The sequence below is a fragment of the Poecilia formosa genome, unplaced genomic scaffold, assembly GCF_000485575.1.
Source record: "Poecilia formosa unplaced genomic scaffold, Poecilia_formosa-5.1.2 Scaffold327, whole genome shotgun sequence".
In the NCBI taxonomy this organism is placed as follows: Eukaryota; Metazoa; Chordata; class Actinopteri; order Cyprinodontiformes; family Poeciliidae; genus Poecilia; species Poecilia formosa.
In genome coordinates this window covers 247,406-260,100 of record NW_006800266.1, presented here as the reverse complement: position 1 = coordinate 260,100, position 12,695 = coordinate 247,406, and the positions used below count along the sequence as shown (strand labels likewise).

General features: G+C 36.9%; 1 protein-coding gene across 1 annotated transcript in view; it reads right to left on the bottom strand.

Moving 5' to 3' along the window:
* Window positions 1–12,695, bottom strand: part of LOC103152771 (copine-9-like) — a 96,148-nt gene that overhangs the window by 81,779 nt on the left and 1,674 nt on the right. The window contains exon 2 of the mRNA XM_016661367.1: window positions 8,877–8,917. Within this exon, the coding sequence (XP_016516853.1) occupies window positions 8,877–8,917 (41 nt within the window). The remainder of the gene's footprint in view (window positions 1–8,876; window positions 8,918–12,695) is intronic.

The following is a 12,695-nucleotide window of genomic DNA, read 5'->3' as shown; positions in this document are numbered from 1 at the left end:
TATTCCGGCGTTAGAGCGACAAACCCCTTAGAAATGGGAGCAGCTACATGTGCAGGGTTTTGGGGAAGTTGTAGTCTGTGATTTTACAGAAGAGCTATGGATTGGAAAAACAAGTTGGAATAACACACAACTTTTTATGAACTGTGTGATGCTGTGAGAGCTCTGGTGAAGCCAGCTGCACACTGTCCAAAAAAAAAACAAACAAAAGAAAACAATTCTACCACTTCTTGTCATCTTCTTCAAATTTTCCGCCAGTAGTAACATCCAGTTGTTGATCATGTGACTTGTGTGATAAAAGAAAGTCTTTCCAGACTTTGCAGCTGTGCAACATACATCCATTTCGATAAAGCTGAAAAACCACCTCATCCTAGCTCAAAAACCTTTTAGTAAAAAATGTGTTATTTTGAATATGTCATGTTCCCTTTAAATTAATTTATTTTTGGAATTGTGTAATTCCGTGGTTCATGGAAACGCAGCTTATGATGTTGAGATGCACACATAAACAGGATTTTACAGAACTGAATAACAAACAGTATTTAATAATCACACAATGTGTAGAATTGATGAGATGTTAGGGAGCACTGAGTTGGACTGTAGATATTCTAGCCAGTTAAACAGTCTGATAGTACTACTTTTCAGTCACATTTATGTCAAGTTTTCTGATGACAAAAGTATTAAAATGTATGAATTAAAATTCAAAAATAAAACAGCTGTTGTTTTAGTAAGTCAGTTGGTAAACCATAAAGTTTGTGAGCAAAATGAAGAGGGAGCAAAATGAACACTAGACAGATGGTATAATTAAAATTAAATGAACTATTTATCAATTTAAATAGATTTCATTACGCCATTGGCATATAGTCACCATCAGATGCCTACAACACCCCAAACTATCACACATTATATAAAATCAGAGCAAATTAGACCATAAATGAAATAAAGGAAAGAAATGGAATAACTGAGTTAGAATCCTTGGGTGTCTGGGTTCTGGCTTTTGTTTTTGTTTTGATTATTTTCTTCTATAGATCTTTGCATATTCATGGCGTTCCTCTCTATTCATTATTCATAGTAAGGTTTTGCCATATTAGTTAGTTCTTTGTTGTCTAGTTTTGTTATTTATTTTTGTTTTCTGTTCTCTGTTAGTCTGAGAAAAACTAGCTCCTTGTTTTACCCTTCACTTCATCCAGAGGGACTGGGCTCTTGGCTGTTGAAAAATAATTGCTTCCTAGAGCTGGTGAAGTTTGAAATTTTACCCAAATGATAACATTTGTCCATGATGTACATGAAGCCAGTTCAACCCTAAAAAGCTTCCTCCAGTGCAAAGAGAAGTGATGATGCGAACGAGGCGGCTGTTAACGTTAAATCGATATTTAGAAGCATGACCAACACTCACTTCCTCTGCTGCCATTGCTGAAACTACACACAGACCACAATTCTAAAACAGCGCAGAGAATCATTGTTCACAACTTCTTCTGGTCGCTGACTGGCTGAAGTTCTACCAGAGAAATCAAGGTTAATGTGAGAAAATCCCAGACAGAGCATTGAAAGGAGATGAGAATCAAGTGAAACTGCATAGGAAAGCAATGACCAGGTGAGGACTTCGCCAAAAGTTTCATTTTATTTGAAAATCAGTTAGGCTCAAAGTTATTCACACTGTCAAATTTAGGTTTAAAGAAATCTTTTAATCTTTTTTTTTCTGACTAAAGGTAATATTAACTTTTTGGAGGGGTCCAGTCAGAGACTACTTTAATCTGATGACAGATCTACTGAGGGAGCTAAAAACCATAAACAAATTTTCATTTCTACTTTTACTGCTGAATTTTTCCCGCATACTGAAAATGCAAAGAAATTGTTGTCTGCATCCAATCATTACCATGTCTTTTTCATCAGGCCAGTTCAAACATCTCTTTAAATCCACTTTACAGCACCTGCTTTGAAGGTCACGGTCCATCTTAGGAACATGAATTACAGACGAACACAATTACAATCACTAAATGGGAGAGGTCTCATATTCCACAGCATTAAAAAAGTCTTACATGCAAAGGTCAAAGAGAACGAAACATGCTGCCTCATTTCCAAAGAAAAAATGTGATGCAGTCTAACGTTTAGTGGCGGACAGATTGCATTCAGTTACTCAAAGCTACAGAAAAAGAAGAAAAAACCTTTGACAGTCATCTCAGCAGTTCTTCCCCTCACAAAGAAGAACACATCGATTGGAGCTGTACATCCTTTGTCCATGTGTGGGCTGACACACAGAAGCATGAGGTAATTTAATGGTGGTGTCGGAGAAATTCAAAGTTAATTCATACAATGACTAGACCAAATTGTCACAACAGCACCAAGGACAAACTTTAAACGACGGTAAATCTGATAAGAAGAGGTACTTGAAGAGATGAGTCTGGGTTTGTTGCAAAGCTTTGTGCAAATGAGCGACACAAACACACGGCACATAAAACAGTGAGCTTATGACTGATGGCAAGGCTGAATAAAACTCGGACAGGATAAACACATTCCTACACGGGTGTAGGAATGTGTTTACATTCGAGTTACTAAAAGTCACTTGTGTGTTGGTGAATTTAAAAATGGGAAAATGAGGGTAATTCTGTGCAAAACCAAGTCCTGTGTAACTCAAATGTGTGTGTGTGTCTTGATGTGCTTCTGTTCTGAATAATGACACTGCAGGGATCATGGGTGTGGAACTCCATGTTCTGATCAGTCTAACGCGATATGTTGCTAAGAGCAAAATACCAAGTTTTTAGCAACATTGTTTTCATATTTAAAAGGGCATCATTATGTGTTTCCAGCCATATTTATATCACAATCAAATAACTACGTTGCCTTCAGATGTTATAAAAATGCCTCTTATATCACATGACTTAAAAGAAATTTGACTTCATAATTTAACGCCTTGAAGTTGAGCCTCTGTCTCTTTAAGAAAGTTGCTCTTTCTGAAACCGCCATTACAACATGGCTCCTCTATTGACCCTACCAGCTTTAGAAGTAGTTCCTATAATGAGCCCAGCAGATGCGCAGATCCATCAGGTGTTTGCTAATTGTTGCTGGCTAGTCTGAAGGAGCTGAGTGGGGGAGGAGGGATCATGGAGGAGGGCTGCTCTGTAATACAGAAGCTTGAAAACTCCACCTCAGAGGAGGAGCTGCGTCCTCAAAGGCGGTGCAAGGTCCACTGATGTGTTTTACACAGCTGAGAGGTTGCCATGGAAGATTCAAGGATTTCTCAAACATGCATGAAAGAATGGTAGTTATTGCTGCGTTGCTCACACCCCACAGGACTCATAATAGTACACGCCTTTTTCTTCTCCAGGCAAACAATATTTCAGATGTCCCAAACAATGGTATAGTTGTTTGATGTGTTTATTGAACTAAAGTGGATTTGTTGTTGCTTTTCTTTGCCTCACTGTGTTTGCAGATCCATGCCACCAATGACGACAAAGTTACAAACTGGTGACAATCATGGATGTCCTCAAGCCTTCTTTTGTAAAATTAAATTTCTCATCATGAAGTCATTAATGTTTCAAGACATTCCATCATCAGGGGCAGTATTCTCAGCAGCGGTTTCCTCATGCGTGAGGCCAGGTGGGGTTTTTTAATGATCACAAGCACACCTGCTAAACTTTGAAATTGATAGCGACTTCACCGGGACTTTTTGCACTGTTTCACCACTGCCAACATTATGAATCCAATGACATGAAGTTAGCTGATTATTTTGAGCTCAGGCTGTGTGTTTTTCATCAAAAGCCTTTCTATTATTAGCTCCACCTCTTCTTTTCATCAAAAGAAGTTGTTATATGTTGAAGAAATCTCATAAAGATGGAAACGAACAGTGAAAAACATCTTCCAAACTCCTCTGATGCTTCTGCGGCACGGTTAACCCAGTTACTCAGGGCGTCCTATTAGCTCGGAATAACATTAAGACTGATTAAATCACCTGTGATTTTGTCATGGCAAGACACACTCTTTTGACCTGATTGCGTGCTCCGCTATTTTGGCTCTCTGACTATTGAAGTCTCTATATTTAGAATTTTGACAATCAGCAGAGCTGCCACAGATGTACCTCTGATTACTTTGATTAAAACATTTTTGCGAGGATAAAAAGACGACTGACTGAGAGCCGAGTGCAGTCTCCTCTCCGTTCCTTCTCCCTGCCAGGACATTTGCTCTCGCTCATCTTTGCAGCTGAATATCAAACACCTAGGCAGTTGGCAGCAATAAAAACTGGACGAGACATGGCAGAGGGAGCAGCTGTGAGAGGAAAATAAATCAGTTAACTGGTTTGACTTGGGGAAACCACCTGTGACGTACAGTCAGAAATAAGACCAAAATGGGCAACTGCAATCCGTTGTAACAGAAAAGATGCTTTAAGAGGAACTTCCAGAAGGAGATTAGTTTTAGTGTTCTCCAGGAGTCTGCTGGGCATATTATCAGATGAAGGCTTGGCAGGAAGCATAGAATATATTAGAAATTCTACCAGTTACAATTACAATGGCAAAACTTGAGACAGGAATACCTTCAGATTCAGCTACGTCGCAAACATATCTGAACTTCTCATCTTTTTCTGTGTATTTTATTGGAATGGTTGATGACAGTCCAACATTTGGTGTGATCATTAAAACAAAGTATATTTGACCTTCTTGGTGCTTTCATGATATAAACTATTTAAAGTTCACACACTTTAAATTAGACTTTTTTTTTCTTTTGAAAACTGAGTACAGAAACATTTTCTAAAACCAGTTCTAGCAGAGAAACCAGCCACGTGTCTCTCAAGATGGATTAATTTCTAATTATGTTAACATTATATTGTCTAAAAAGGTTAAACTGGCCTCAGTTTCAGTTTGCAAACTCTTGTTGGCTGAAACTTTGACCAGCCCTCCAACCGGATCCTGTTACTGACCAGCAGAACCTTTAACATCTGCTGAAGTTGAACCGATGTTGAGACTCATGCATCACTTCTTCCTGTCTGTACTGGTTGGAGCCCAGTAGCTCCTCAGGCAGCCCTCACATCTGTGATCCGTCACCCACATTATCACCCGAGCCTCAAGACCAGGGATTTAGACAGCTGTGCTCTCCAGCTGTGATTTGTGAAACTCATTTCAGTCTCGACTGTCTGTCGGGTTGCGGCGCGTCGTTCCTCCCTGCAAATCTGTGCCCTTTGGACTCGGAGTCGCTCGGCGCTACTTATCTGCTCGGACGCCACTGGGCTCAAATTAGTCGGCAGAAAGCTTTGATGTCAAGAGGCCGAAAGGGAAGAACGCATAAAACTGGTAATAGAGCCGTTTAGATTGGCAGGTGCAGAGAATGAGCGGTCGCCGTGACTTTCTGTTCACAGCTCTTTGGCTTCTTAGTCATTTTTTTAAAATAAAGGAAAGTAGGGGTGTGCCCAAATATCCAGTCAAAGACAAATTTAATAAATTATGAGAAAATGTTTAACATCAGACTCACATCTTGTTTGATCCACAATCAAAGAAAATGAAATTGAGAAATAAACTGTAAAGACTCATAGATCCATTTCTGTTCCGCTGTTTACAATGAATTCTTTCCAAAGGCCTTTTCCCCACAGAAAAACATTTAAATTTATACAAATATTATATATTTTATGTGACATTATTAGGGCTGTGAAAGGTAACATGTTAACTAGGCTTGTCGCTGTAAACAAAACATTTATTAATTGCATAATAAATTTCAGCAAGCTCCATAATTTCCATTTGCATGATTTATTGTTTTTTTCTCTTTTGTCTCTTTCTACGAAAAACTGGATAACAGAATTAAGTCTGGTGTTTTGATCTTATCTAGCCCTTGCTTTGTAAAGACAATTTTGTTTATAGAGATTAATAATTAATTTTATTTGTTGTTCCTGTTGCTTTGTTTATTTTGGATAATTAAAATATCTTCCAGTTCCAGTGTTAAATGTTCATTAGAATTTAATGAATTGTAATGAATTGATCAATCTTTGAGAATGTGTTCTTGCATTATTTATCCATTATCATTATATTGCTTGAAGATGGTCTCAAAACAACAATATTATCATTTATCGTGATAACTTCTGGGACAATTTAACATCCAGCAAAATCTGTTATTGTGACAGGCCTAACGTTAACGTATGCGATTAATCTAAAAAGATTAATGTTACATAATGCAGCATTATCTATTTTTGTGTAAAAGCGTCTCTCCCATGGAGCATTACTTGGTTCATAACAGCTCATTCCACAGCTGCCTTGTACTGCGGTCAAAAAATCAGAGTCGCAAATAAGAGTGAAAAGATCAGTGGGGAGAGTCAGATTGTTGTGCTCTGCAGTAAACTTTGCTTTAGAAAACACGGCAGTCAGAGCGAGCGTCACGAAAACAGAGGCAACAAATCTCGATGCGGTCATCGAACCCTCTTCCCGGTTCCTTGTCTTTTCCCCCTTCTCTCTGCCCACTTCCTGTCAGATTACTGTCAGAACAAGAACAGAAACACCGCAATGGACGTTTGGATAAAACCAAGGTAGAATTGCAATTATCCTTCCACTGAAGGACAATTTATAGTTAACATTTCTAAATTACGTTTGAAGCAAAATGCCGTCTTTTAAGCCTCCATGAATGAAAACCTGGAAAGCTGAGATGTTTGGTTTGAGACAAAATGATTTCCTAAACATTTCTTGAAAACATGGGCTTTCACATCTCAACCTTACAAAGTTAATCATAGTGACTAACTGATTAATCACAGCGCTGGAGTGTGATTAATCTGATTACATTTTTCAATTGAGTGACAACACTAGAAATTATACAACTGCACTTTATCTAAGGCTGAAGTTCATTTGCCCTCTTCTAAATATGTAGTCAGACCAACCGCTGAAATTACTTCATGCTAGATTTGTTCAGTCTCACACAGTCATACACCAAGAGACAAATCAGTAGGAAAGTTGGGGTTAAAGGTCATGCCAGAAAGTAACACCGACAGTTAACAGGGGAGATGAAAGCTAGTATTGATCATTGTTGGTTATTGGATAAAAACAAAGTGTAAGAATAGCAAACTCACCTTTTACAAGTGTAAAGTATGAAAAAAAAACAACTTTACATGTTCAGAAAGGTCCAGAAAACTAAATTAAAGTCTATTTTTGAATCAGATGAAACCCTACAGAGTATGGTATTCAAATACAGAGAGGTTCGTATCAAATTATACAGTATTTTCATCCCTGCAAATCTCACACCATAGAATACATTAGCTCTCCACAAATTGTCCTCAGTTGGACTCACAAATTGACACATTGAAATGCTTCAAGGCTTTTCATCAGAAAAAGCAAAGCGTTCTGCTGGAAAGTCCAAATAGTTTCTTTTTGAGAGCCTGACAGTTCATTCATATACAAGCTATTCTCACATGACTGCCACCCAAAACCACTTCCTCCTTTTTGCTTCCATAGTGAGTGAACTGAGTCCAGATTACCTTGAATTCACCCCAATTTTCTTTTTTTTTTTTTCACAGAGTGAAGGTTTCACAAATGAAGCAAAATATTAAATGATTCGTAATCCTTGCAGAATAGCATGTTTTGTATCATCTTATCTCGTTCTAAAGTAGCTGCAATGCATTGAAACTACATTTTCTGTGATTTCACACATTAATCTCAGACCATGTTCATATTCAGTGAAGATTCTAGCTTTTATTTCAGATTTTGATCTACAAATACTAACAAAAAGCAGTGAACATTCCCTTTAGTTTAGCTCTGGGTCAGAAACTGTGAATTTATCAACTTCAGCCTCATTAGCTGCAGGGCCTGCACCCTCAGCCCATTAACTGGATGTTCCCTCCCTCCAGGTTTTGTGCCGCCACCCCAACTAGATGCTTGGACTTGGACAAAATTGGGTGCTGAAACAGGAAACTGACCCAAAACACATTCACAGTGGTTTTAGAATGGATAAGAGGGCTAAGAGTAAAGTTCTGGATTGACCTTAAATTTTGGACTTCAACTGTTTCAGAAATGCATCATTTATAAGCTGAAACCAACCAATTCTCCCTAGAAGAGTGGTACATCATCCAGCAGTAATCATGCCAGATGTTTACTGATGGTTACGAACAGAATCTGGTCTACTGTGGGCTAGTTATAAAGTCCTGCCATAAGAGAAAAAAGGTGTTCATTTTTCAACATGTTATTCATTCATTCATAAATATGACAGTTTCACACTAAATATGTAGCTCCAAACTAAATATTTAGTTAGTGAGCTAAATATTTAGCTCAGAGATAAATATCTCCATTTAGCTAAAAGCTTTAAGCTGTACTTAGCTTAGAGCAAAGTATTTAACTGTAAGCTAAATTCCAAATTTAGCCTAAAGTTTAATAATTATCACTGAGCTAAATAATTAGCTTCATACTAAATATTGAGCTAGCTTGCTGAATACTTTCTATGAAGTATTTTTCATTGACTTGTACAGGACCTATAGATAATCCAAACAAGATTCAAACATTTCCATCTATTTTTTTTTTATTTTTTTATTTTTTTTATGTATTAATATTTCATGATGTCACCCTGGAAAAACAGCAGTTTACAAAATCAAAGAGCAAAATCAGCAGTTTGCCACTTACACTGATGATTAGTGTACGTTTACCTCTGTCTTCAATGTTGTCTATTTAATTGTTAGCTCATCTTTTGAATGAGAAACATTTCTGCTCTAGTTTTAGTCCTGGTTCATTTCTGACTGTTTTACATGCTAAAGTTCACATCACTTTTCTTAAGATCTTGACCCAAGAAGTGGATCATTCATTATGTCTTATGTAGGAACAAATAAGGTAAAGAGCAATGCTGTTTTAAGAAAGGTTTTTAGGGTAAAACATCTGCAAACATAGAACATAAAAATAAGCAGATCAGAGAATAAAAAGGTTGACACATACCAGGATCTGACTTGGAGAATGTATCCACATCCAGCAGGTTCCTGAAAAAGAAAGCAGAAATGTAAGTAAAAATGGGTCATTCTGACTTTCTTCACTGTGTTCTGATGTGGGATTCATTCATTAACATTTCCAGAATTCCATTTGGATCTTTTCTCTTCATTCTATTTTTTCAGAGTTCCCCAAAAAAAGCCTCGGCTAAGCCCCCAAAGCGCGGTCATGAGCAGATTTAGATGTTTCCACAAAATGACTGTGGGGAGTCAGCCATCAGAAAGAATGTGTAATGCGTTTCCATGAAATGAGTGCAGTATTGAACTAAACAAAACGTGGCTATCACAAAGGCCCAATAATACATTCCGGAAGGAGCTGATGAAACTGGCTTTGTTCCACATAGTAAAGCAAGTCAATGTCAGTAATGCAGTGGAGTTAACTGTATTAAAACCAAGCTGGAATAAAAGAGAATCATCACACTAATTTAACTCCACTGATATCCACAATTTGGCAGAATTTCAAACGTGAAACGTGATTTAAAATAAAAGGCCCACACATTTTGAAACAGACAGTAGTAAAAAAGACAAGTTACATCCTCTCACATTTTACTGTCTGTTTACGTGAGAACAGAAGATTTTTTTTCATCTTGAGGGGAAGTCTCAATCATTTTAGAGCCTGAAGAAACTAACAGAATCACTTCAAGAATACCAAATCTTAAGTAGTCTAAGTATCTTAGTACACTTGAAATAAGACAAAAGTAATAAGTAAATTTTCAGCAAGAATTAAGTCAATAATTCTTAATATGGAAAAAGTACCGAGTCAACTGGCAGATTATCCCACTTAACATTAGGAAGATATCTTACTATGAGTGAAAAACTGCCAGCTGAACTTGTATTAGTCAGTGTATCATAAACCTGTACAAACCTGTATTTCTCTAATTAAAATTTTTCATTACTTTCAAGGGTAATCTAACCGCACAGCAGTTTAACAGGGGACCTATGTGGCAAAAGTAACTTGACCTCTATATTACAAGAAAATCAGCCTCCATCTTCAAAAATCACAGCAACAAATGATCTGGACCATCTGCTTCTCTGATGCTTAAAACTTGGAGGCGTTAATGCGCCTCTAACACTATGTCAGGATATTACTACAGTTCTCATTACTGATCCAGAGATATTCTCACAAGTAATAAGACTCATTAAAGTGCTCATTAAAGCACAATCTTATCTTTAGAGGTTTTTTACATCTTTCAGTGGATCAGGGTAGCTTACTACGTTTCTAGCCAATGATTTAAATATTTTTTAAAATTTTTCTGTTTTGTGAAGTTTTCCAAAAAGGGGATTATTTATTTATTTATTTATTTATTTTGAGATCACAATGTTCTCCATTGCTGTTGCAATTACAAATAAATGACAGTGGATGTTGTGGGCTTTGTCTTTAAGCAGAGGAATTTTAAATGAAATTTCATTCAACGCACATCAGAAAATTGTATTAAGTGAAAGAAATATCTTGATACTTAAGCACCTCTTTAATTATAAATGCCACAAGGCATCAAACTTTTGTATGAATATGTTGCAACAACAATAGCAGGGTGGTCATTGAAATAAATTTGAAAAAAAGAGAGATTTTGAATAATATCTTTAAAAGACAACAGTGGACCTCCTTGTCTTCATTCAGAATTTGTGAATTCACGTATTGACAGATTGATCTGTGGAACAGAACTCCAAATTATTCACAGAAAATCTACTTATTTGTTCATACCAATAATATTTAAAGGAAAATGCAGCTTAGAAAGTTGAAATACCCAGACACGCTGTTGATTAGCAATCAAAAAATACTAAATTCAGGAGCATCATTCTTTGTTCTTGGTGGTGCAAGGATACAGTAAAGTCACAACAAAAATGTGGAGAAGAAGCTAGCTAGCGGCAAGCTAACAGCTGCCAACTCTGGAACATTTAAACATTACAGATATTGGAAGAAACTGTAAAAAAACTGGGTTCATCTTTGACATGGCAATACTAACGGGGGCCATGGGATGACTGCAGGAGAAATGGAAGCTAAACGCAAAAACACAGATGGTCAACGAAGATGTCTGTAATAGTCGTAGGATATAGAGATGAAGATTTTTGGTCAATAAATATGGTCAGAATAAAAGTAGAATTCAGAAAAATAAAAAATGGAAAATTGGAATTTGGGAAAAAAAAAAAAAAAAAATAAAAAATGGAAAATTGGAATTTGGGAAAAAAAAATTAATTTGAAAAAAGAAATTAAGGCCCTGTTAAAAGGATTTATTGGAGAAAGTTTCATGTATTTGTGGATTTTAGAGATTCAGGGACATCTGTGGTAGTGAAGTCCCACGAGAACCGTTACTCCACTGAACTTCAAATCTTTTAGGACCATTTGTTGTGACTTTTTTACACTTATATGTTGTTGTTATATGCATGATAAGTGACTGATTTACAATTATATGTCAAGCATAGTTTACATGATGATTATTATTAATTGAATTGAACATGATTGTGAATAGAGGAAGTGTTTTATTTTGAAGAATTCTTAACAGGATCTGGTTCTGTTTTGTCACTATCTTTCTTTGTTGATTTTTGGTTCCTAGGTTACGAACAGCTGTTGCCGTTATCAGCTGTCACCGTTTTTCCCTGCAATAAAAACTGAACAGAAAGGTTCAGTAAAAGACATACTTTTACTCCATAACACTGTTTGCAGAAGCTTCAATGAACACCACAGAGGAAAAAGTAGTGTGCCTGCCTACAGCTTTTTATACTCAATGTTTCAGATCACCAAGGAAATTTTAATATCATACAAAGATAACGAAATACCGTTTCTCTAAAATGATGGACAAAAGACATTGGCACGGACAGTATCCGGTGAAAATGCTGTGTAATACTAAAGCAGCAGCATTAAGAACACATGACTATAAACACGGTGGTGGTGGTGTGATGCTGTGGGACAGCTTTAGTGCATTAGTACTTGCCATAGTTGTTGGAATCATGAAATCCTGATGGAAAATATTCAGCCATCAGTTCAAGATCCTACGGAAGCTCAACCAAAGCACAACATCAAGAGCACCTCTAAAATAAAACTTCAGAAGTGACCTAGTCAAAGTCCAGACATGAAAGTGATTGAAATGCTGGGATATGATCTTAAAAATGATGGTCCTGCTTAAAAATCCTCCAATTTGTCTGAATTTAAACTATTCTTCAAAGAAGAGTGGGGCTAAAATTCCTCCATAGAAATGTTAAAACAATCATTGCCAATTATGGAAACCCTTTTGAGTCACACAACCTGTTATTAACATGAGGAGTGATTATTTTTTCACACATGTCCAGGTTATTGAAAAAAAGAAGAAGCTTTTTTTACTCAGGCTGTCTTTGCCAAAACAGGTTGATAATCAGAAACATTTAAGTCCGACTAAAAAAAAAAAAAACGTGAAAAACACAATTATGGCACTTTTAGCATATCATATTCCATATCACATGGCACACATTTGACATTTCACATTTGAACCCTGAAACTATAATACAGCCAGACCTTTGACAAGTGGAGGGAACATGGAAAACCTAATCATAAATGTGTTCTCTCGTTGTGAGCTCAGTTTGGGCTCCCAGGTGCCGGGGCCCCGTCTAACTCAGGTGTCTCAAACCTCGCCGAGATGCCAGGAGGATCTTGTTGAAGAAGATTTTAGGTTATAATACATTTTGGCAAATCTCTGGCGCTATCTTCTTCTCACAGATCCCAGATTCTCCAGGCGGGCCGAAGTGAAACCACACAAAAAACGAGTGTTGACGTCACAGAATTACAGAGTTTAATCCAATA